At 38.4% G+C, this 27,385-nt stretch overlaps 1 protein-coding gene across 1 annotated transcript; it reads right to left on the minus strand.

Annotated features, from left to right (window-relative positions):
• Positions 1–12,579: 12,579 nt before the first annotated feature.
• RBP5 (retinol binding protein 5) lies at positions 12,580–25,249 on the minus strand. Its single transcript, XM_075842332.1, has 4 exons — positions 25,177–25,249; positions 23,040–23,218; positions 14,695–14,796; positions 12,580–12,904 (listed from the first exon to the last, which is right to left on the minus strand). The coding sequence occupies exons 1-4, from the start codon at positions 25,247–25,249 to the stop codon at positions 12,854–12,856; spliced, it is 405 nt and encodes a 134-aa protein (XP_075698447.1). The 3' UTR covers positions 12,580–12,853.
• Positions 25,250–27,385: the final 2,136 nt, after the last annotated feature.

Here is a 27,385-nt window from a genome sequence, read left to right on the forward strand (position 1 = left end):
GTTATATTCTTGTATATAGGGGGCAGTACTATAGTAGTTATATTCTTGTGTATAGGGGGAAGTATTATAGTAGTTATATTCTTGTATATAGGGGCAGTATTAGAGTAATTATATTCTTGTATATAGGGGGCAGTATTATATTAGTTATATTCTTGTATATAGGACCAGTATTATAGTAGTTATATTCTTGTATATAGGGGCAGTATTATAGTAGTTATATTCTTGTATATAGGGGGCAGTATTATAGTATTTATATTCTTGTATATAGGGGCAGTATTATAGTAGTTATATTCTTGTATATAGGGGGCAGTACTATAGTAGTTATATTCTTGTAGATAGGAGGCAGTATTATAGTAGTTATATTCTTGTATATAGGGGAACAGTATTATAGTAGTTATATACTTGTATATAGGGGCAGTATTATAGTAGTTATATTCTTGTAGATAGGAGCAGTATTATAGTAGTTATATTCTTGTACATAGGAGCAGTATTATAGTAGTTATATTCTTGTATATAGGGGAACAGTATTATAGTAGTTATATACTTGTATATAGGGGGCAGTATTATAGTAGTTATATTCTTGTATATAGGGGAACAGTATTATAGTAGTTATATTCTTGTATATAGGGGGCAGTATTATAGTAGTTATATTCTTGTATATAGGGGGCAGTATTATAGTAGTTATATTCTTGTATATAGGGGAACAGTATTATACTAGTTATATACTTGTATATAGGGGTCAATATTATAGTAGTTATATTCTTGTATATAGGGGGCAGTATTATAGTAATTATATTCTTGTATATAGGGGACAGTATTATTATAGTTATATACTTGTATATAGGGGCAGTATTATAGTAGTTATATTCTTGTATATAGGGGCAGTATTATAGTAGTTATATTCTTGTATATAGGAGCAGTATTATAGTAGTTATATTCTTGTATATAGGGGCAGTATTATAGTAGTTATATTCTTGTATATAGGGGCAGTATTATAGTAGTTATATTCTTGTATATAGGGGGCAGTATTATAGTAATTATATTCTTGTATATAGGGGACAGTATTATTATAGTTATATACTTGTATATAGGGGCAGTATTATAGTAGTTATATTCTTGTATATAGGGGCAGTATTATAGTAGTTATATTCTTGTATATAGGAGCAGTATTATAGTAGTTATATTCTTGTATATAGGGGCAGTATTAGGGCATGACCACACATGGCGGAATTCCTCCGCAACTGTCCGCATCAATGCCGCACAGAATCTGCGTTGCAGATTCTGCAGCGGATCTGCACAAAATGTGCAGAAAATTGATGCGGACTGGCCGCTGCGGACTGCAGGAAAAGTGCTTCTCTTCTCCCTATTCAGTGCAGGATAGAGAGAAGGGACAGCACTTTCCCTAGTGAAAGTCAAAGAAATTCATACTTACCGCCCGTTGTCTTGGTGACGCGTCCCTCTTTCGGCATCCGGCCCGACCTCCCTGGATGACGCTCCAGTCCATGTGACCGCTGCAGCCTGTGCTTGGCCTGTGATTGGCTGCAGCCGTCACTTACACTGAAACGTCATCCTGGGAGGCCGGACTGGAGACAGACGCAGGGAGTTCTCGGTAAGTATGAACTTATATTTTTTTTTACAGATACATGTATATTGAGATCGGTAGTCACTGTCCCGGGTGCAGAAACAGTTACTGCCGATCGCGTAACTCTTTCAGCACCCTGGACAGTGACTATTTACAGACGTCTCCTAGCAACGCTCCCGTCATTACGGGAGCCCCATTGACTTCCTCAGTCTGGCTGTAGACCTAGAAATACATAGGTCCAGCCAGAATGAAGAAATGTCATGGTAGTAAAAACAATACGCTCCGCAGCACACATAAGATCTGCGGACTTCATTGCGGAATTTTGACTCTCCATTGAAGTCAATGGAGAAATTCCGCCATGAGTCCGCAACCAGTCCGCCACTGCTCCGCAACAGACAGAGCATGCTGCGGACACCAAATTCCGCTCCGCAGCCTATGCTCCGCAGCGGAATTGTACGCATCGTGTAAACGAACACTGCTAAATTAAAGTGAAAGTCAATGGAGAAACGGCTCCGCTGCGGATTAACGCTGCGGAGTGTCCGCAGCGGAATTTAAGTGAAATTCCGCCATGTGTGAACCCGCCCTTATAGTAGTTATATTCTTGTATATAGGGGCAGTATTATAGTAGTTATATTCTTGTATATAGGAGCAGTATTATAGTAGTTATATTCTTGTATATAGGGAGCAGTATTATAGTAGTTATATTCTTGTAGATAGGAGCAGTATTATAGTAGTTATATTCTTGTATATAGGGGCAATATTATAGTAGTTATATTCTTGAATATAGGGGAACAGTATTATAGTAGTTATATTCTTGTATATAGGGGAACAGTATTATAGTAGTTATATACTTGTATATAGGGGCAGTATTATAGTAGTTATATTCTTGTATATAGGGGCAGTAATATAGTAGTTATATTCTTGTATATAGTGGCAGTATTATAGTAGTTATATTCTTGTATATAGGAGGCAGTATTATAGTAGTTATATTCTTGTATATAGGCGGCAGTATTATAGTAGTTATATTCTTGTATATAGGGGCAGTATTATAGTAGTTATATTCTTGTATATAGGTGGCAGTACTATAGTAGTTATATTCTTGTGTATAGGGGGAAGTATTATAGTAGTTATATTCTTGTAGATAGGAGGCAGTATTATAGTAGTTATATTCTTGTATATAGGGGAACAGTATTATAGTAGTTATATACTTGTATATAGGGGCAGTATTATAGTAGTTATATTCTTGTAGATAGGAGCAGTATTATAGTAGTTATATTCTTGTATATAGGAGCAGTATTATAGTAGTTATATTCTTGTATATAGGGGAACAGTATTATAGTAGTTATATACTTGTATATAGGAGGCAGTATTATAGTAGTTATATTCTTGTATATAGGCGGCAGTATTATAGTAGTTATATTCTTGTATATAGGGGCAGTATTATAGTAGTTATATTCTTGTATATAGGTGGCAGTACTATAGTAGTTATATTCTTGTGTATAGGGGGAAGTATTATAGTAGTTATATTCTTGTAGATAGGAGGCAGTATTATAGTAGTTATATTCTTGTATATAGGGGAACAGTATTATAGTAGTTATATACTTGTATATAGGGGCAGTATTATAGTAGTTATATTCTTGTAGATAGGAGCAGTATTATAGTAGTTATATTCTTGTATATAGGAGCAGTATTATAGTAGTTATATTCTTGTATATAGGGGAACAGTATTATAGTAGTTATATACTTGTATATAGGGGGCAGTATTATAGTAGTTATATTATTGTATATAGGAGCAGTATTATAGTAGTTATATTCTTGTATATAAGAGCAGTATTATAGTAGTTATATTCTTGTACATAGGGGCAGTATTATAGTAGTTATATTCTTGTATATAGGGGCAGTATTATAGTAGTTATATTCTTGTATATAGGGGGCAGTATTATAGTAGTTATATTCTTGTATATAGGGGCAGTATTATAGTAGTTATATTCTTGTATATAGGGGCAGTAATATAGTAGTTATATTCTTGTATATAGTGGCAGTATTATAGTAGTTATATTCTTGTATATAGGAGGCAGTATTATAGTAGTTATATTCTTGTATATAGGCGGCAGTATTATAGTAGTTATATTCTTGTATATAGGGGGCAGTATTATAGTAGTTATATTCTTGTATATAGGGGGCAGTACTATAGTAGTTATATTCTTGTAGATAGGAGGCAGTATTATAGTAGTTATATTCTTGTATATAGGGGAACAGTATTATAGTAGTTATATACTTGTATATAGGTGAACAGTATTATAGTAGTTATATACTTGTATATAGGGGCAGTATTATAGTAGTTATATTCTTGTAGATAGGAGCAGTATTATAGTAGTTATATTCTTGTATATAGGAGCAGTATTATAGTAGTTATATTCTTGTATATAGGGGAACAGTATTATAGTAGTTATATACTTGTATATAGGGGGCAGTATTATAGTAGTTATATTCTTGTATATAGGAGCAGTATTATAGTAGTTATATTCTTGTATATAGGGGAACAGTATTATAGTAGTTATATTCTTGTATATAGGGGGCAGTATTATAGTAGTTATATTCTTGTATATAGGGGGCAGTATTATAGTAGTTATATTCTTGTATATAGGGGGCAGTATTATAGTAATTATATTCTTGTATATAGGGGACAGTATTATTATAGTTATATACTTGTATATAGGGGCAGTATTATAGTAGTTATATTCTTGTATATAGGAGCAGTATTATAGTAGTTATATTCTTGTATATAGGGGCAGTATTATAGTAGTTATATTCTTGTATATAGGGGCAGTATTATAGTAGTTATATTCTTGTATATAGGGGCAGTATTATAGTAGTTATATTCTTGTATATATGGAGCAGTATTATAGTAGTTATATTCTTGTAGATAGGAGCAGTATTATAGTAGTTATATTCTTGTATATAGGGGCAATATTATAGTAGTTATATTCTTGTATATAGGGGAACAGTATTATAGTAGTTATATTCTTGTATATAGGGGAACAGTATTATAGTAGTTATATACTTGTATATAGGGGCAGTATTATAGTAGTTATATTCTTGTATATAGGAGCAGTATTATAGTAGTTATATTCTTGTATATAGGGGAACAGTATTATAGTAGTTATATTCTTGTATATAGGGGGCAGTATTATAGTAGTTATATTCTTGTATATAGGGGGCAGTATTATAGTAGTTATATTCTTGTATATAGGGGAACAGTATTATAGTAGTTATATACTTGTATATAGGGGTCAGTATTATAGTAGTTATATTCTTGTATATAGGGGGCAGTATTATAGTAATTATATTCTTGTATATAGGGGACAGTATTATTATAGTTATATACTTGTATATAGGGGCAGTATTATAGTAGTTATATTCTTGTATATAGGGGCAGTATTATAGTAGTTATATTCTTGTATATAGGAGCAGTATTATAGTAGTTATATTCTTGTATATAGGGGCAGTATTATAGTAGTTATATTCTTGTATATAGGGGCAGTATTATAGTAGTTATATTCTTGTATATAGGAGCAGTATTATAGTAGTTATATTCTTGTATATAGGGAGCAGTATTATAGTAGTTATATTCTTGTAGATAGGAGCAGTATTATAGTAGTTATATTCTTGTATATAGGAGCAGTATTATAGTAGTTATATTCTTGTATATAGGGGAACAGTATTATAGTAGTTATATACTTGTATATAGGGGGCAGTATTATAGTAGTTATATTCTTGTATATAGGAGCAGTATTATAGTAGTTATATTCTTGTATATAGGGGAACAGTATTATAGTAGTTATATTCTTGTATATAGGGGGCAGTATTATAGTAGTTATATTCTTGTATATAGGGGGCAGTATTATAGTAGTTATATTCTTGTATATAGGGGAACAGTATTATAGTAGTTATATACTTGTATATAGGGGTCAGTATTATAGTAGTTATATTCTTGTATATAGGGGGCAGTATTATAGTAATTATATTCTTGTATATAGGGGACAGTATTATTATAGTTATATACTTGTATATAGGGGCAGTATTATAGTAGTTATATTCTTGTATATAGGAGCAGTATTATAGTAGTTATATTCTTGTATATAGGGGCAGTATTATAGTAGTTATATTCTTGTATATAGGGGCAGTATTATAGTAGTTATATTCTTGTATATAGGAGCAGTATTATAGTAGTTATATTCTTGTATATATGAAGCAGTATTATAGTAGTTATATTCTTGTAGATAGGAGCAGTATTATAGTAGTTATATTCTTGTATATAGGGGCAATATTATAGTAGTTATATTCTTGTATATAGGGGAACAGTATTATAGTAGTTATATTCTTGTATATAGGGGAACAGTATTATAGTAGTTATATACTTGTATATAGGGGCAGTATTATAGTAGTTATATTCTTGTATATAGGAGCAGTATTATAGTAGTTATATTCTTGTATATAGGGGAACAGTATTATAGTAGTTATATTCTTGTATATAGGGGGCAGTATTATAGTAGTTATATTCTTGTATATAGGGGGCAGTATTATAGTAGTTATATTCTTGTATATAGGGGAACAGTATTATAGTAGTTATATACTTGTATATAGGGGTCAGTATTATAGTAGTTATATTCTTGTATATAGGGGGCAGTATTATAGTAATTATATTCTTGTATATAGGGGACAGTATTATTATAGTTATATACTTGTATATAGGGGCAGTATTATAGTAGTTATATTCTTGTATATAGGAGCAGTATTATAGTAGTTATATTCTTGTATATAGGGGCAGTATTATAGTAGTTATATTCTTGTATATAGGGGCAGTATTATAGTAGTTATATTCTTGTATATAGGAGCAGTATTATAGTAGTTATATTCTTGTATATATGAAGCAGTATTATAGTAGTTATATTCTTGTAGATAGGAGCAGTATTATAGTAGTTATATTCTTGTATATAGGGGCAATATTATAGTAGTTATATTCTTGTATATAGGGGAACAGTATTATAGTAGTTATATTCTTGTATATAGGGGAACAGTATTATAGTAGTTATATACTTGTATATAGGGGCAGTATTATAGTAGTTATATTCTTGTATATAGGAGCAGTATTATAGTAGTTATATTCTTGTATATAGGGGAACAGTATTATAGTAGTTATATTCTTGTATATAGGGGGCAGTATTATAGTAGTTATATTCTTGTATATAGGGGGCAGTATTATAGTAGTTATATTCTTGTATATAGGGGAACAGTATTATAGTAGTTATATACTTGTATATAGGGGTCAGTATTATAGTAGTTATATTCTTGTATATAGGGGGCAGTATTATAGTAATTATATTCTTGTATATAGGGGACAGTATTATTATAGTTATATACTTGTATATAGGGGCAGTATTATAGTAGTTATATTCTTGTATATAGGGGCAGTATTATAGTAGTTATATTCTTGTATATAGGAGCAGTATTATAGTAGTTATATTCTTGTATATAGGGGCAGTATTATAGTAGTTATATTCTTGTATATAGGGGCAGTATTATAGTAGTTATATTCTTGTATATAGGAGCAGTATTATAGTAGTTATATTCTTGTATATAGGGAGCAGTAATATAGTAGTTATATTCTTGTAGATAGGAGCAGTATTATAGTAGTTATATTCTTGTATATAGGGGCAATATTATAGTAGTTATATTCTTGTATATAGGGGGCAGTATTATAGTCGTTATATTCTTGTATATAGGGAGCAGTATTATAGTAGTTATATTCTTGTAGATAGGAGCAGTATTATAGTAGTTATATTCTTGTATATATGGGCAGTATTATAGTAGTTATTTTCTTGTATATAGGGGGCAGTATTATAGTAATTATATTCTTGTATATAGGGGGCAGTAATATAGTAGATATATTCTTGTATATAGGGGCAGTATTATAGTAGTTATATTCTTGTATATAGGAGGCAGTATTATAGTAGTTATATTCTTGTATATAGGAGCAGTATTATAGTAGTTATATTCTTGTATATAGGGGCAGTATTATAGTAGTTATATTCTTGTATATAGGGGGCAGTATTATAGTAATTATATTCTTGTATATAGGAGCAGTATTATAGTAGTTATATTCTTGTATATAGGGGGCAGTATTATAGTAATTATATTCTTGTATATAGGGGGCAGTATTATAGTAGTTATATTCTTGTATATAGGGGCAGTATTATAGTAGTTATATTCTTGTATATAGGGGGCAGTATTATAGTAGTTATATTCTTGTATATAGGGGCAGTATTATAGTAGTTATATTCTTGTATATAGGGGGCAGTATTATAGTAGTTATATTCTTGTATATAGGGGCAGATTATAGTAGTTATATTCTTGTATATAGGGGCAGTATTATAGTAGTTATGTTCTTGTATATAGGAGCAGTATTATAGTAGTTATATTCTTGTATATAGGGGCGGTATTATAGTAGTTATATTCTTGTATATAGGGGCAGTATTATAGTAGTTATATTCTTGTATATAGGAGCAGTATTATAGTAGTTATATTCTTGTATATAGGGGCAGTATTATAGTAATTATATTCTTGTATATAGGGGACAGTATTATTATAGTTATATACTTGTATATAGGGGCAGTATTATAGTAGTTATATTCTTGTATATAGGAGCAGTATTATAGTAGTTATATTCTTGTATATAGGGGCAGTATTATAGTAGTTATATTCTTGTATATAGGGGCAGTATTATAGTAGTTATATTCTTGTATATAGGAGCAGTATTATAGTAGTTATATTCTTGTATATATGGAGCAGTATTATAGTAGTTATATTCTTGTAGATAGGAGCAGTATTATAGTAGTTATATTCTTGTATATAGGGGCAATATTATAGTAGTTATATTCTTGTATATAGGGGAACAGTATTATAGTAGTTATATTCTTGTATATAGGGGAACAGTATTATAGTAGTTATATACTTGTATATAGGGGCAGTATTATAGTAGTTATATTCTTGTATATAGGAGCAGTATTATAGTAGTTATATTCTTGTATATAGGGGAACAGTATTATAGTAGTTATATTCTTGTATATAGGGGGCAGTATTATAGTAGTTATATTCTTGTATATAGGGGGCAGTATTATAGTAGTTATATTCTTGTATATAGGGGAACAGTATTATAGTAGTTATATACTTGTATATAGGGGTCAGTATTATAGTAGTTATATTCTTGTATATAGGGGGCAGTATTATAGTAATTATATTCTTGTATATAGGGGACAGTATTATTATAGTTATATACTTGTATATAGGGGCAGTATTATAGTAGTTATATTCTTGTATATAGGGGCAGTATTATAGTAGTTATATTCTTGTATATAGGAGCAGTATTATAGTAGTTATATTCTTGTATATAGGGGCAGTATTATAGTAGTTATATTCTTGTATATAGGGGCAGTATTATAGTAGTTATATTCTTGTATATAGGAGCAGTATTATAGTAGTTATATTCTTGTATATAGGGAGCAGTATTATAGTAGTTATATTCTTGTAGATAGGAGCAGTATTATAGTAGTTATATTCTTGTATATAGGGGCAATATTATAGTAGTTATATTCTTGTATATAGGGGAACAGTATTATAGTAGTTATATTCTTGTATATAGGGGAACAGTATTATAGTAGTTATATACTTGTATATAGGGGCAGTATTATAGTAGTTATATTCTTGTATATAGGAGCAGTATTATAGTAGTTATATTCTTGTATATAGGGGAACAGTATCATAGTAGTTATATTCTTGTATATAGGGGCAGTATTATAGTAGTTATGTTCTTGTATATAGGAGCAGTATTATAGTAGTTATATTCTTGTATATAGGGGCGGTATTATAGTAGTTATATTCTTGTATATAGGGGCAGTATTATAGTAGTTATATTCTTGTATATAGGAGCAGTGTTATAGAAGTTATATTCTTGTACATAGGGAGCAGTATTATATTAGTTATAATCTTGTATATAGGGGGCAGTATTATAGTAGTTATATTCTTGTATATAGGGGGCAGTATTATAGTAGTTATATTCTTGTATATAGGGGCAGTATTATAGTAGTTATATTCTTGTATATAGGGGGCAGTATTATATTAGTTATAATCTTGTATATAGGGGGCAGTATTATAGTAGTTATATTCTTGTATATAGGGAGCAGTATTATATTAGTTATAATCTTGTATATAGGGGGCAGTATTATAGTAGTTATATTCTTGTATATAGGGGGCAGTATTATAGTAGTTATATTCTTGTATATAGGGGCAGTATTATAGTAGTTATATTCTTGTATATAGGGGGCAGTATTATAGTAGTTATATTCTTGTATATAGGGGCAGATTATAGTAGTTATATTCTTGTATATAGGGGCAGTATTATAGTAGTTATTTTCTTGTATATAGGGGGCAGTATTATAGTAATTATATTCTTGTATATAGGGGGCAGTAATATAGTAGATATATTCTTGTATATAGGGGCAGTATTATAGTAGTTATATTCTTGTATATAGGAGGCAGTATTATAGTAGTTATATTCTTGTATATAGGAGCAGTATTATAGTAGTTATATTCTTGTATATAGGGGCAGTATTATAGTAGTTATATTCTTGTATATAGGGGGCAGTATTATAGTAATTATATTCTTGTATATAGGAGCAGTATTATAGTAGTTATATTCTTGTATATAGGGGGCAGTATTATAGTAATTATATTCTTGTATATAGGGGGCAGTATTATAGTAGTTATATTCTTGTATATAGGGGCAGTATTATAGTAGTTATATTCTTGTATATAGGGGGCAGTATTATAGTAGTTATATTCTTGTATATAGGGGCAGTATTATAGTAGTTATATTCTTGTATATAGGGGGCAGTATTATAGTAGTTATATTCTTGTATATAGGGGCAGATTATAGTAGTTATATTCTTGTATATAGGGGCAGTATTATAGTAGTTATGTTCTTGTATATAGGAGCAGTATTATAGTAGTTATATTCTTGTATATAGGGGCGGTATTATAGTAGTTATATTCTTGTATATAGGGGCAGTATTATAGTAGTTATATTCTTGTATATAGGAGCAGTGTTATAGAAGTTATATTCTTGTACATAGGGAGCAGTATTATATTAGTTATAATCTTGTATATAGGGGGCAGTATTATAGTAGTTATATTCTTGTATATAGGGGGCAGTATTATAGTAGTTATATTCTTGTATATAGGGGCAGTATTATAGTAGTTATATTCTTGTATATAGGGGGCAGTATTATATTAGTTATAATCTTGTATATAGGGGGCAGTATTATAGTAGTTATATTCTTGTATATAGGGAGCAGTATTATATTAGTTATAATCTTGTATATAGGGGGCAGTATTATAGTAGTTATATTCTTGTATATAGGGGGCAGTATTATAGTAGTTATATTCTTGTATATAGGGGCAGTATTATAGTAGTTATATTCTTGTATATAGGGGGCAGTATTATAGTAGTTATATTCTTGTATATAGGGGCAGATTATAGTAGTTATATTCTTGTATATAGGGGCAGTATTATAGTAGTTATGTTCTTGTATATAGGAGCAGTATTATAGTAGTTATATTCTTGTATATAGGGGCGGTATTATAGTAGTTATATTCTTGTATATAGGGGCAGTATTATAGTAGTTATATTCTTGTATATAGGAGCAGTGTTATAGAAGTTATATTCTTGTACATAGGGAGCAGTATTATATTAGTTATAATCTTGTATATAGGGGGCAGTATTATAGTAGTTATATTCTTGTATATAGGGGGCAGTATTATAGTAGTTATATTCTTGTATATAGGGGCAGTATTATAGTAGTTATATTCTTGTATATAGGGGGCAGTATTATATTAGTTATAATCTTGTATATAGGGGGCAGTATTATAGTAGTTATATTCTTGTATATAGGGAGCAGTATTATATTAGTTATAATCTTGTATATAGGGGGCAGTATTATAGTAGTTATATTCTTGTATATAGGGGGCAGTATTATAGTAGTTATATTCTTGTATATAGGGGCAGTATTATAGTAGTTATATTCTTGTATATAGGGGGCAGTATTATAGTAGTTATATTCTTGTATATAGGGGCAGATTATAGTAGTTATATTCTTGTATATAGGGGCAGTATTATAGTAGTTATGTTCTTGTATATAGGAGCAGTATTATAGTAGTTATATTCTTGTATATAGGGGCGGTATTATAGTAGTTATATTCTTGTATATAGGGGCAGTATTATAGTAGTTATATTCTTGTATATAGGAGCAGTATTATAGTAGTTATATTCTTGTATATAGGGGAAAGCTATTTTCAGGCTAAAGAGAATATAAATTCTGTCTTCTCATGAGGCATGATTGGAGAGAGATACATAATACATGTTGATTTAATCATATCTTTTATTTAAAATATTTTTACCAAGTAACTCAGGAGTGATTGTTGCTTCATTCATTTTAACATAATAGTCCTCTTTGGAGTTTTTTTTTCCATATCTTATGTAAATAAAGGTTAATCATTGTATACCAAAAAGTTCTGCACCTTTTAACATGCCTTTTGTCTCAATTTCTCACTCTTTTCTATATTCCTGTTGAATGGGAACGTTCTTGTTTATATCCAGAACCTGAGGACCTGTACACACCTTATACTTCTCACAGCTGAGGGTTTGTTACAATTGTATCCAGTCTCTCTCCTGTGTTTGTCCAATGTATCAGCGCAGGTACACTATATTATTCTAGAGTTAGGCTGTGTAGCTCACCAAGTATTGACTAGACTGGATACAACTGTAACAAACCCTCAGTTGTGACAAGTATTAGGTCTATACAGGTTTTTACAAGAATGGCTGCAAATAAGAATGTTTCCATTTGCTGACAGCAAGCAGATATATTAAAAATGGTAAAGAATTGAAACGCAAAGTATATAAGGAATTTGCTGAATTTTTCGCTATTCAAAGATTAAGCTTTATATACAAAAGAAAATGGAAAATCCCTTTAACTTAGACAGTGATCAGATCATCCTGAGTGTTTTGCTGGTCACTGACGTCCATCTGCCTTCTCCTGAATTAAATATTAATAGCAGAAATATGAGGAAAAATAATAACAATCAAGTCAGAACATTATATATATATGGACATATTCTCAGGACGAATTAGTGTTTGTAGGTTTACAATCTTCTTCTTTATACTTTGCGGTAGGTTTGCATGCAGACAGCGTCCCTCGCCGTCAGCTCCTGAGAAGAAAGGCAGAACTCATTAAAAAAAAAAACTAAATTTTTATCGCTCCAATGCATTCAAAATGAAAAATGAAATTACTTTGCAATTAGTCTTGATTAAAAATCTCCTACTGATTTGTATCTACAGCTGCTATAAAGACCTACGTGTCTCCATGGTTACAGACTACAAGCAAACGTTGTGTAGTCTGATCATGCAGTCGTGTGTTACTCCTCTCCCCCTTTGCCCCCTCTACGTAATAACCTCTCCTTCTAAAAGGTAGTCACAGCCCCGCCTCTGTTTTGAGCTGGAACATTATATGATCTTATTTAAAGGAAATATGAAGATTTGTGCACAGTTCTCTAGCGAGCTCCAGTGGGGCTCTCATCCGAGTTTTGTACAGTAATAATTGCTGTAGTTGAGGTAACATTAGAAGGTTGTCACAGGATTGTCCCTGTTGAAGGGCCTGAAATGTAAATTTAAACACATTTAGGCCTTATTCACACGAAGGTGTTAGACGTCCGTGTGGCGGCCGTTGAAACAACGGCCGTCACACGGACCTATATAATTCAATGTGGCCGTTCACACGGATGTTGTTTCAATGGACCGTGGGAAGGGTCCGTGAGAAAATCGGACACGTCCTATTTATTCACGCTTCACGCATCCCTCCATAGACCTCCAGAAGCGCAGAGCACGGATGCACCTCGGGCAGTAGTTTTTCACGTCCGAGATGCGCAATGCCCATCTATAATCTATAAAATGGTTTGCTAATTGTTGCTAGGTAGAGATGAGTGAATCAATTTTACACAAATTAAAAAATTGGTCAGAATTTCCCCAAACTTTCGGTGAAATCCCAAACTTTTGAAGTTCACTTCGCACCAATCGCGGCAAAATGACAACCACCAGCAAGCGCCATTTTACAGATTGAAAAAAGAATCACATAACCTCGGGCAGGCTTTCCCATAATGCATTGCAGACGGCCTTGCCAAAATGCACAGCGTTTATCCCTTTTCCCAGCACAGCATGAGGGGTGTAGGTGGATGACATTACTAATGCTGGCTTGGGTTTCCAGTGCAATCAGAGCAATTGCGATTTGCGGCGAATTTATTCAGATCCAATCGGATGACCAATTTGATCGAAACAAAGAGAGAGAGAAGAGAGAGAGAGAGGAGAGAGAGACAGACAGACAGACAGAGGGAGAAGAGAGAGAGAGAAGAGGGAGAGAGAGAGACAGACAGAGAGAGGGAGAAGAGAGAGAGAGAAGAGAGAGAGAGAAGAGAGAGGGAGAAGAGAGAGAGAGAGAAGAGAGAGAGAGACACACACATTCCAGCAGCACCGCCACAGGACAAATGGAGCATTACATTTCCTTTGAAATTAATGAGCTGTTCATATAATGCATGGATGTGCCGGGTCCTCCAGAGTGAGAGACACTCTTTGTAGCTGCCCTAGCTAATATTTAGGGTCCTGAATATGTTACCCCCAACTATTAACTCAGAATTCCCACATAGGGTACTTAAAAATATTTTTTGTAACCAGACTGCCCCTTTAAAGGGTTTCTCAACTCTCACAGTGTGGACACAGATATTTTTAAAGACCAGAGCAGTGATCTTCAACCTGTGGCTCTCCAGTTTTTGCGACACGACAACTCTTAGACGAAGGCTGCTTGGGCATGTTGGGAGTTGCAGTTTCACAACAGCTGTAGAGCCACTGGTGGGGAGATCTGCTCTAGAGACAATGTATAAAAGTAACATAGCAAGAAGGACAAGAGTTGGGAAACTTGGTGTTGACGATGACAAAGTTGATATCTCACCGCATGCAACACTTCTCCCTCCAGCCACTGCTTCCAGCCACGATTTGGCACCTCACCGCTCTGTACACACACCAGCTTGTTACCGTCCCAGGACACGGTTGTCTGTAAAATACAGAATTAGGGGGCAGTAAGGAGACAGTTCGGTTAGCTGGGCTGTCCTTGGTAGTCACACAATCCATAAAAGAATAAAAGATAATGTCAAGATCCGTCAGCAGCAGAGGTCCCCTTTACTATACCATAAATGTGACAGCTCCTCAATAAGACTAGCGCCCCACAGCGATATGGCATTGCCCTCAAATTGAGGTGAAATAGCGGGATTCCCACAACAATGACGCAACCAATGTGTTTTCCTACGGGCAAAAAGTTGCAAGTGGCCTTGTTGTCATCAGAGCGAATGGTGAGATTTTTTCTTAAAATGTTTGCACTTTTACCTTTGAAGTTGCAGTCATCTCGTGATTTCACAGCATCGACGCTGTGACGAGGTGTCGCCCTAGTCTTAGGGTATGTTCACACAGAGTTTTTTGCAGGCAGAAAATTCTGCCTCAACATTCCGTTTGGAATGTTGAGGCAGATTTTGATCTGCCTGCACGCCGTTTTTCGCTGTGTTTTTCGCCAACGGCCATTGTGCACCACTGGCAAAAACGCAGCGAAATACGCTTTCTCTGCCTCCCATTGATGTCAATGGGAGGTCAGAGACGTAAACGCCCGAAGATAGGGCATGTCGCTTCTTCTTCCCACGAGGCGGTTTTTCCGCTCGCGGGAAAAAACGCTTCCGCCTCCCATTGAAATGGCGCGTTTCTTGGCGCGTTTTCCGACGCAGTTTCCGCGTCAAAAAACGTGTCAAATGACTCTGTGTGAACTGACCCTTAGGAAAATAAAAACCGTTGCTGCAGAATTCCTTGTGTCCAGCAGATGGCTGAGCTATAATAACTGCATGGGAATCGATTTTCTATATTAGGGTATGTTCACACGAGGGCGTCCGTAACGGCTGAAATTACGGGGATGTTTCAGCCTGAAAACATCCCCGTAATTTCAGCCGTAACGGCATGTGCAGGCGCTTGAACGCCGCGTCCATTACGGACGTAATTGGCGCTGCTATTCATTGGAGTCAATGAATAACGGCTCTAATTATGGCCAAATAAGTGACAGGTCACTTCTTTGACGCGGGCGTCTATTTACGCGCCGTCTTTTGACAGCGGCGCGTAAATTACGCCTCGTGTGAACAGACAAACGTCTGCCCATTGCTTTCAATGGGCAGATGTTTGTCAGCGCTATTGAGGTGCTATTTTCGGACGTAATTCGGGGCAAAAACGCCCGAATTACGTCCGTAAATAGGCCGTGTGAACATACCCTAAAGGGTATGTGCACACGTAGTGACCAAAAATATCTGAAAATACAGAGCTGTTTTCAAGGGAAAACAGCCTCTGATTTTCAGACGTTTTTTGAGCAACTCGCGTTTTTCGCGCCGTTTTCAACTGCGTTTTTTACGTCCGTTTTTGGAGCTGTTTTCATTGGAGTCTATGAGAAAACAGCTCCAAAAACGTCCAAAGAAGTGCCCTGCACTTCTTTTGACGAGGCTGTATTTTTACGCGTCGTCGTTTGACAGCTGTCAAACGACGACGCGTAAATGACAGGTCGTCTGCACAATACGTCGGCAAACCCATTCAAATGAATGGGCAGATGTTTGCCGACGTATTGCAGCCGTATTTTCAGACGTAAAACGAGGCATAATACGCCTCGTTTACGTCTGAAAATAGGTCGTGTGAACCCAGCCTAATACTCATAATAATAATAGAATATAATTTATTATAACTTGATCTACTTTTGGACTTTGTGCCTCCTGATCCAGGGACTAGGGACTAGGGACATAACTTGAAACACGGGGCCCGAATGCAACATTTTTAATAGGGCCCCCTCATAGTCACACGTAATTTATAGTACTGGTCTCCCCATATGGGGAAGAGTACCTTTTGGGCTTCCTTAGGCTCTGCACCCCCTCTTGTTATGAAACAACTCCTGCTTATCATACATGTCCTTCTGTTGATTCTCTTTTACTTAGCCTGCCACATATCCCGATTTTGACTGTATCTGCACCCTCAGGACGCAGATACAGTTGAACACAGTGGTGGAACAGTGAGTCACGGGCTTGCTGCGCCACCATTCACACTGTGACGTTAGCGACTTGGCACAGGAAAGCACAATGCAGTAAAGTTATCGAGCCTACCTCTATTGAGCCACACACAGCACAGACCAGAGGAGATCTGCTGAGTAATCTGCTTTCTTTGCCATGGGAACGAGGCTAGGTGAGTATATATATTTTTTTAGGTGCATTATACTGGCAGGCACTGTACTGTTTTACAGGGCACTATGGGGGCACTCTATGGGGCATTAAACTGTGGGGAGGCACTATGGTGGCCTTATACTGCATAGGGAGCACTATGGGGGCATGATACTGTGTGGGGAGGGACTATAGGGGCATTATACTCTGGGGGGGTACTATGGGGGCATTACACTGTTTTACAGGGCATTAAGGGGGCATGGTACTGTGTGGGGCACTCTACGGTATAAGGGGCACTATGGGGCATTAAACGGTAGGGAGGGATTACATGTGCATGATACAGCATAGTGAGCACTATGGAGGCATTATACTGTGTAGAGACACAATGGGGGCATAATACTGTGTGGGGGCACTATGGGGGCATAATGTGTAGGGGAAACTGGAGGAATGATACTGTGTGGGGGCACTATGGGGGCATCATACTGTAGGTGTTCACTATAGCGGCATTATACTGTGTTGGGGGCACTATGGTGGCATCATAATGTGTGGTGGGCACTAAAAGCATCATTACTATGAGGGCCACTAAAAAGGTATCACTGTGTGGGGACACTACAACTGTGTGCCACATAGAGGGCACTATGAAAGTGGCACACTACATGAGTTGTCCACCTTTACAGTCTTTGAAAGTTAGGAGGTATGACTTCGGCTTCGTTCACATGTCCGCTAGGGCTCCGTTCCGACGTTCCGTCTGAGCTTACCGGTGGAGCGGAGCCCTGACAGACACAAACCGAAACCATAGGTTTCCATTTCCATCACCATTGATTTCAATGGTGACTGATCTGGTGCCAATGGTTTCCGTTTGTCTCCGTTGTGTAAGGGTTCTGTCATTTTGACGGAATCAATAGCATAGTCGACTACGGTATTGATTCCGTCAAAATGACGGAACGCTTGCACAATGGAGACAAACGGAAACCATTGGCACCAGATCCGTCACCTTTGAAATCAATGGTGATGGAAATGGAAACCTATGGTTTCCGTTTGTGTCTGCCAGGGCTCTGTTCCGACGGAAAGCTCAGATGGAACGTCGGAACGGAGCCCTAGCGCGGATGTGAACAAAGCCTTAGGAAGAAGTTTGTGATATTTTATATACCAGATCTGTTGTACTCGGCATTACCACTAGGTGTCAGTCTAATGCATGCAGTGCGGCACTGCCATATAAATTCAAAGGATTTAATTAAAAAAATAGATTTTGTATATTATTTTTAGCCAATAACACAAGGTTGCAATGAATAATAAGGTTGTGCTGCTGCTGGAGGCAATAATACGAGTGTGGGAGGACTGAGATAGCTGATGATACAGAAACCAGAATATGTAGAAGTCATTAAGACAAAAGCCTTATTTTGACAAACACAGATGAGTATTTCTGATAGGGATAGTTTTATTTTATACTTGGTTGAGAAATCTATGCAAGATAAGTCTATCAGTCCTGACAGCCCCATCATGTTATTCCCAGCAACATTGTTAGCCCCCATCATATTATACTTAGCAACATTGTCAGCCCCCATCATATTATACTTAGCAACATTGTCAGCCCCCATCATATTATACTTAGCAACATTGTTAGCCCCCATCATATTATACTTAGCAACATTGTCAGCCCCCATCATATTATACTTAGCAACATTGTCAGCCCCCATCATTTTGCAGCTGGAGACATTGCCAAACCTACATAATAATATACCATCATAATATACTCTGGAATCTTTTTACAGTCTCCCCACTATCTAAAGATCTAATTTTAGATTAACTGCACTAATAATGCAATTCATTACACAAAAAATACTACCATACAGAGCCAACATAATACTGTCATACAGAGCCCACATAATACTGCCATACAGAGCCTACATATTACTGCCATACAGAACCCACATAATACTGCCATACAGAGCCCACATAATACTGCCATACAGAGCCTACATATTACTGCCATACAGAGCCAACATAATACTGTCATACAGAGCCCACATAATACTGCCATACAGAGCCTACATATTACTGCCATACAGAGCCCACATAATACTGCCATACAGAGCCCACATAATACTGTCATACAGAGCCCACATAATACTGCCATACAGAGCCTACATATTACTGCCATACAGAGCCCACATAATACTGCCATACAGAGCCCACATATTACTGCCATACAGAGCCCACATAATACCGCCATACAGAGCCCACATAATACTGCCATACAGAGCCTACATATTACTGCCATACAGAGCCCACATAATACCGCCATACAGAGCCCACATAATACTGTCATACAGAGCCCACATAATACAGCCATACAGAGCCTACATATTACCGCCATATAGAGCCCACATAATACTGCCATACAGTGCCCACATAATACCGCCATACAAAGCCCACATAATACCGCCATACAGAGGCCACAATACTGCCATACAGTGCCCACATAATACCGCCATACAGAGCCCACAAAATACCACCATACAGAGCCCACATAATACCACCATACAGAGCCCACATAATACCGCCATACAGAGCCCACATAATACCGCCATACAGAGCCCACATAATATCGCGATACAAAGCCCACATAATACTGCCATACAGAGCCCACATAATACTGCCATACAGAGCCCACATAATACTGCCATACAGAGCCCACATAATACTGCCATACAGAGCCCACATAATACTGTCATACAGAGCCCACATAATGCAGCCATACCGTGCCCACATATTACCGCCATACAGAGCCCACATAATACCGCCATACAGAGCCCACATAATACTGCCATACAGAGCCCACATAATACTGCCATATAGTGCCCACATAATACTGCCATACAGTGCCCACATAATACCGCCATACAGTGCCCACATAATACCGCCATACAGTGCCCACATAATACCGCCATACAGTGCCCACATAATACCGCCATACAGTGCCCACATAATACCGCCATACAGAGCCCACATAATACTGCCATACAGTGCCCACATAATACCGCCATACAGAGCCCACAAAATACCACCATACAGAGCCCACATAATACCACCATACAGAGCCCACATAATACCGCCATACAGAGCACACATAATATCGCGATACAGAGCCCACATAATACTGCCATACAGAGCCCACATAATACTGCCATACAGAGCCCACATAATACTGCCATACAGAGCCCACATAATACCGCCATACAGAGCCCACATAATACCGCCAAACAGAGCCCACATAATACCGCCAAACAGAGCCCACATAATACCGCCATACAGAGCCCACATGATACCGCCATACAGAGCCCACATGATATCGCCATACAGAGCCCACATAATACCGCCATACAGAGCCCACATAATACCGCCATACAGAGCCCACAAAATACCACCATACAGAGCCCACATAATACCACCATACAGAGCCCACATAATACCGCCATACAGAGCCCACATAATACCGCCAAACAGAGCCCACATAATACCGCCAAACAGAGCCCACATAATACCGCCATACAGAGCCCACATAATACCGCCATACAGAGCCCACATAATACCGCCATACAGAGCCCACATGATATCGCCATACAGAGCCCACATAATACTGCCATACAGAGCCCCCATAATACTGCCATACAGAGCCCACATAATACTGCCATACAGAGCCCACATAATACTGCCATACAGAGCCCACATAATACTGCCATACAGAGCCCACATAATATTGCCATACAGAGCCCACATAATACCGCCATACAGAGCCCACATAATACCGCCATACAGAGCCCACATAATACCGCCATACAGAGCCCACATAATAACGCCATACAGAGCCCACATAATACCGCCAAACAGAGCCCACATAATACCGCCATACAGAGCCCACATAATACCGCCATACAGAGCCCACATAATACCGCCATACAGAGCCCACATGATATCGCCATACAGAGCCCACATAATACCGCCATACAGAGCCCACATAATACCGCCATACAGAGCCCACAAAATACCACCATACAGAGCCCACATAATACCACCATACAGAGCCCACATAATACCGCCATACAGAGCCCACATAATACCGCCAAACAGAGCCCACATAATACCGCCAAACAGAGCCCACATAATACCGCCATACAGAGCCCACATAATACCGCCATACAGAGCCCACATGATACCGCCATACAGAGCCCACATGATATCGCCATACAGAGCCCACATAATACTGCCATACAGAGCCTACATAATACTGCCATACAGAGCCCACATAATACTGCCATACAGAGCCCACATAATACTGCCATACAGAGCCCACATAATACTGCCATACAGAACCCACATAATATTGCCATACAGAGCCCACATAATACCGCCATACAGAGCCCACATAATACCGCCATACAGAGCCCACATAATACCGCCATACAGAGCCCACATAATAACGCCATACAGAGCCCACATAATACCGCCATACAGAGCCCACATAATACCGCCAAACAGAGCCCACATAATACCGCCAAACAGAGCCCACATAATACCGCCAAACAGAGCCCACATAATACCGCCATACAGAGCCCACATAATACCGCCATACAGAGCCCACATAATACCGCCATACAGAGCCCACATAATACCGCCAAACAGAGCCCACATAATACCGCCATACAGAGCCCACATAATACCACCATACAGTTCCCAAATAATACCACCATACAGAGCCCACATAATACCACCATACAGAGCCCACATAATACCACCATACAGAGCCCACATAATACCACCATACAGAGCCCACATTATACCGTCATACAGAGCCCACATAATACCACCATACAGAGCCCACATAATACCGCCATACAGAGCCCAAATGCATTGCCCACATACAGAGACCACAGAATATTCTTGTAGGTGGTCTACAAGTTTATACCTTATATCTCTGGTGGCAAAGAGTAAATGGTAATATCCATGGTTGCCTAGAGTGGCTTAGGGCAAATGTTAATATCTAGGGTGTCATAGGGGTTAATAGTAGTGTTCCTGGCTGGCTAGGGTGGCTTGCACTTCTTTTTGGTTGTCCAGGGTGGTTTAGTGATAATACCCTGGTGGCCCAGTCCTGGTAATACCCTTGGTTGTCTACAGTTGCCTCTGTTGCTACTTTCATCAGATTTGAACGAGGAATATCGCTACATACAGCGCCATTCTTGCCATCAAACCACCAGACACCCGTTGAATCCTGTTGTAAGTCAATTGGCAAGGAGCCGAAATGCCAACATACGAAGGAGCCAGCAGAGCCGAAATGCAGAAATGAACGAAGGCTTACTGGTAATATACCTGGTGGTCTAGGGTTGTGAGGGTCTAGGGTGGGACGGGTTTAATAGTATTATCCCTGGTGGTCTAGCATGGTGTCGGTTTAATTGGTAATGTCCCTGGTGGTCTATGGTGGTGACGGTTGTATTTGTAATCTCCCTGGTTATCTAGAGTGGTGACGAGTTTAATGGTAATATCCCTGGTGGTCTAGGGTGGTGACAGGTTTAATGTTAGTGTCCCTAGTAGACTAGGGTGGTGACAGGTTTAATAGTAATATCCCTGGTGGTCTAGGGTGATGAAGGTTTAATTTATAATATCCCTGGTGGTCTACGATGGTGACAAGTTTAATGTTAGTGTCCCTGGTAGACTAGGGTGGTGAAATTTTTAATGGTAATATCCCTGGTGGTCTAGGGGGGTGACAAGTTTAATGTTAGTGTCCCTGGTAGTCTAGTGTGGTGACGGGTTTAATGGTAATATCCCTGGTGGTCTAGGGTGGTGACAAGTTTAATGTTAGTTTCCCTAGTAGTCTAGGGTGGTGACAGCTTTAATAGTAATGTCCTTGGTGGTCTAGGGTGGTAAAGAGTTGACAATGAACTGTGTTAAGTTCCTATAGTTCCTATATAACATGGATTAATCCACATGTAATAATGATTTTTTTTTTTCCCCTCAGATTCGGAATTCCAGCATGGTGCTCCCCTTTAATTCATTTCCCACAGATTTATACCTTGCATGTTCGCCCGTCTACGGCTCCTAGATTTTCTTCAAATTCTTCCCCCAGGTTGAAATCCATGATGTAATTTCGGAAGGTGCTGAGTGTTCGGATTATCATATGGTTACCATCCACTTCAAACTCTTTCTCTGGGCGCAGGAGTACAACTATTTTCCGCAGAGCAATATTTAGATCTACAAGTAGGAGACAATATGAGAACATGACGGTATTATATGACTATAGGGAAATGAATATGGCTGCCAGATTATCAGGTCTTTACAGATTACTGGACTGATATAAAAGAGTCCCATAGTTAAAGCATCAGATTGTGAGACCCCCCCCTCCCCCTGTGAAATTATACTATACAATATGAGTTCCCTTTATCACATCCTCAGCAGCAATGTCACCCCCCACCACATTATACCCAATAACACGGTCACCCCCACCAAATTATACCAGGCAACAATGTCACCACACCACATTATACCAGGCAACATTGTCACCCCACCACATTATACAAGGCAACATTGTCACCCCACCACATTATACCAGGCAACAATGTCACCCCCACCACATTATACAAGGCAACATTGTCACCCCCACCACATTATACCCAATAACATGGTCACCCCCACCACATTATACGAGGCAACAATGTCACCACACCACATTATACCAGGCAACATTGTCACCCCACCACATTATACAAGGCAACATTGTCACCCCACCACATTATACAAGGCAACATTGTCACCCCACTACATTATACCCAATAACACTGTCACCCCACCACATTATACCAGGCAACATTGTCACCCTCATCACCTTATACCCAATAACACTGTCACCCCCACCACATTATACCCAGCAACATTGTCACCCCACCACATTATACCCAATAACACTGTCATCCCCACTACATTATACCAGGCAACATTGTCACCCCACCACATTATACCCAATAACACTGTCACCCCCACCACACTATACCAGGCAACATTGTCACCCTCATCACATTATACCAGGCAACATTGTCACCCCACCACATTATACCCAATAACATTGTCGCCCTTATCACATTATACCCATTAACACTGTCACCCCCACCACACTATACCAGGCAACATTGTCACCCTCATCACATTATACCAGGCAACATTGTCACCCCACCACATTATACCCAATAAAACTGTCACCCCAACCACACTATACAGGCAACATTGTCACCCCAACACATTATACCCAATAACATTGTCGCCCTCATCACATTATACCCAATAACACTGTCACCCCCACCACATTATACCAGGCAACAATGTCACCCCACCACACTATACCATGCAACATTGTCACCCTCATCACATTATACCCAATAAAACTGTCACCCCAACCACACTATACCAGGCAACATTGTCACCCCACCACATTATACCCAATAAAACTGTCACCCCAACCACACTATACCAGGCAACATTGTCACCCTCATCACATTATACCAGGCAACATTGTCACCCCAACACATTATACCCAATAACATTGTCACCCTCATCACATTATACCCAATAACACTGTCACCCCCACCACACTATACAAGGCAACATTGTCACTTCTGTAACATTATATCCCATATTATTGTCACCCTCATCATGTAAAACCCAGTAACACTGTTACCCCATTATATTATGCCCAGCAACATTGTCACCCTCATCACAATATACCCAACATCATTGTTACCCACCCTACATTATACCCAGCAACATTGTCAGCCTCATCACATAAAACCAAGTAAATTGTCACCCAATCACAATACACCCATTTAAACTGTCACCCCATCACATTATATCTAGTATCACTGTCGCCCCTTCCCATTATACCCATCAACATTGTCACCCCATCACATTACACTCAGCAATGCACCCTGTGCCCCACTGACCACATTGTATACCTGCCCAATCATTTTATACCCTGCAACTTTGTCAGTCCCGCTGTCATATTACGTTAAACCACATCAAAAGACCCCAAAACACGGACCCAAACCATTTACCCTTCATGTTCTACTCTGTAACGTTATCGTTCTCAGTCTGGGGGTGCTTTGATTATCTTTCCGCCCTCATTCCGCTTTTACAATCTGCACTAAATGTTGATTTCTTACTTAAAGCTTTGAGATATTCCTCCAGGTTGTTCTGTGACACCAGCTCGTACTTTCCATTCAGCGCTGCCGCCATGTTGGTGCCCTGCCCTGTGCTATTATATTATTACTCCTGTCTGGAGATACTTTCTAACTCATGTTATGGGTCAGTCCTTGTCTGCCCTGTATTTGCTCCGTCCCGCTCAGTAAATCACTTTCCTCTCTCTGTCTTTGCAGCTTCTGCCTGATCTGTCTCCCTTTAATGTTCAGCCTAATCCCCATTATATCTCAGCCAGACCCACACCGAAATATAATCCCAGATTATACCAACAGCAATAACAACATTAACCTCCAGTCTGCCATAACGGTCTGTATGGACATGATTATTGCACATTCAATGTGACTTATATCATCTATTTGGGGGTGCACCAATTAAATTTTAAAGGACAAGGGGTGCAGATGTAGCGGTCATACCTGGGTCTCCAATAGGTCATTTGTAAAGAGTTATTAGGGTTTGTTGTCCTGCTCAGCTCTGCACAACCATAGAGAATTCATTGAACCCAATGGACACCCTTAGGTAATCCCTTAAGGACCAAGACCATGTTTGACCTTGCTGTCTTGTGTTACTCCAATCCTTCTCCCTCCTCTTCTTGCCAACCTAAATAGAAGAAAAGACAAATGAAAGAAAGTAACACAAGACTGCAGTATCAGACTACACAGAATTTGTTTGTAGTCTGTAAACATGGTGACACATAGGTCTGCATAGGAGTTGTATACACAAAACGGGAGATCTTTAGTCAAGGCTATTTGCCAAGTTGTTTAATTATTTTTAAATTTTAGATGCATTGGTTGCAAAAGTGCCTCATCCCTTAAGAAGATTGCATGTTTGTGATATCTTGCTGGCCCTGCGGTTCTATCCCACCCATCATGGTGAAGCGTCAGGACAATTCAAGCTGCCACCTACATGCACCTGTTCTCCCTTTTTCTTCATGTCACTTATTTCAGGATTCTGTATAGTATCTGGGAATGTTTCCAGCCCTGCAGATCAGTGAGGACTGCGGTATACGTCTCCATACATTGAGTCTTAAGAAGATCTGCGTTACTAAGTCATTATCTGTTGGGTGAATTGCTGATGAGATCGGATTAACAACATTATCCTGGTGGTTATGTCTGCTTGTCGCATATCATTTAAGAGTTCACAGAGGTCATCCGTGTAAACAGCTGACCGGGTGATGACCACTGCTATACTGACCGGGTGATGACCACTACTGTACTGACCGGGTGATGACCACTACTATACTGACCGGGTGATGACCACTACTATACTGACCGGGTGATGACCACTGCTATACTGACTGGGTGATGACCACTACTATACTGACTGGGTGATGACCACTACTATACTGACCGGGTGATGACCACTACTATACTGACTGGGTGATGACAACTACTATACTGACCGGGTGATGACAACTACTATACTGACCGGGTGATGACCACTACTATACTGACCGGGTGATAACCACTACTATACTGACCGGATAATGACCACTACTATTGTAAAGGATCTGCCAGACACAGCTTCTGTGTTGACGCCTGTGAGTAATCAGTCTGCACCTGCTCTTATGTCTGTGAGACTGACTCCATCTTCCACCACTCAGGATGGCAGGCTTAGGAGTGTGAGAGCCTATCACAGCCTGGCCAGACGGAGCTAGCTTCCGCCCACTGTCTATTTATACCTGCCTTTCCTTTTGCTCCTTTGCCTGTGATTCTGCTCTGCTTGTTTCCTGGCTCTGCTGCTGCTTGAACTACTGATCCTCTGCTTGTTATTGACCTTGGCTTACTGACCACTCTCCTGCTCAGCGTTTTGTACCTCGTGCACTCCTGATTTGACTCGGCCCGTTCACTACTCTCGTTGCTCACGGTGTCTCCGTGGGCAGCTGCCCCGTTTCCCTAGCTTCTGTGTACCCTTGTCTGTTTGTCTGTCGTGCACTTACTGAGCGTAGGGACCGTCGCCCAGTTGTACCCCGTGGCCTAGGACGGGTCGTTGCAAGTAGGCAGAGACTGAGTGGCGGGTAGATTAGGGCTCACCTGTCTGTCTCCCTACCCCGTCATTACATAATCACAGGCCCATATACCTAGTCTACCCTGGTCCCTGACACAACTATGGACCCCCTTGAGACCCTGGCTCAGCAAATGCAGGGCCTCTCCCTACAGGTCCAAGCCCTGGCTC

The sequence above is a fragment of the Rhinoderma darwinii genome, chromosome 11 (assembly GCF_050947455.1).
Source record: "Rhinoderma darwinii isolate aRhiDar2 chromosome 11, aRhiDar2.hap1, whole genome shotgun sequence".
NCBI lineage: Eukaryota > Metazoa > Chordata > Amphibia > Anura > Rhinodermatidae > Rhinoderma > Rhinoderma darwinii.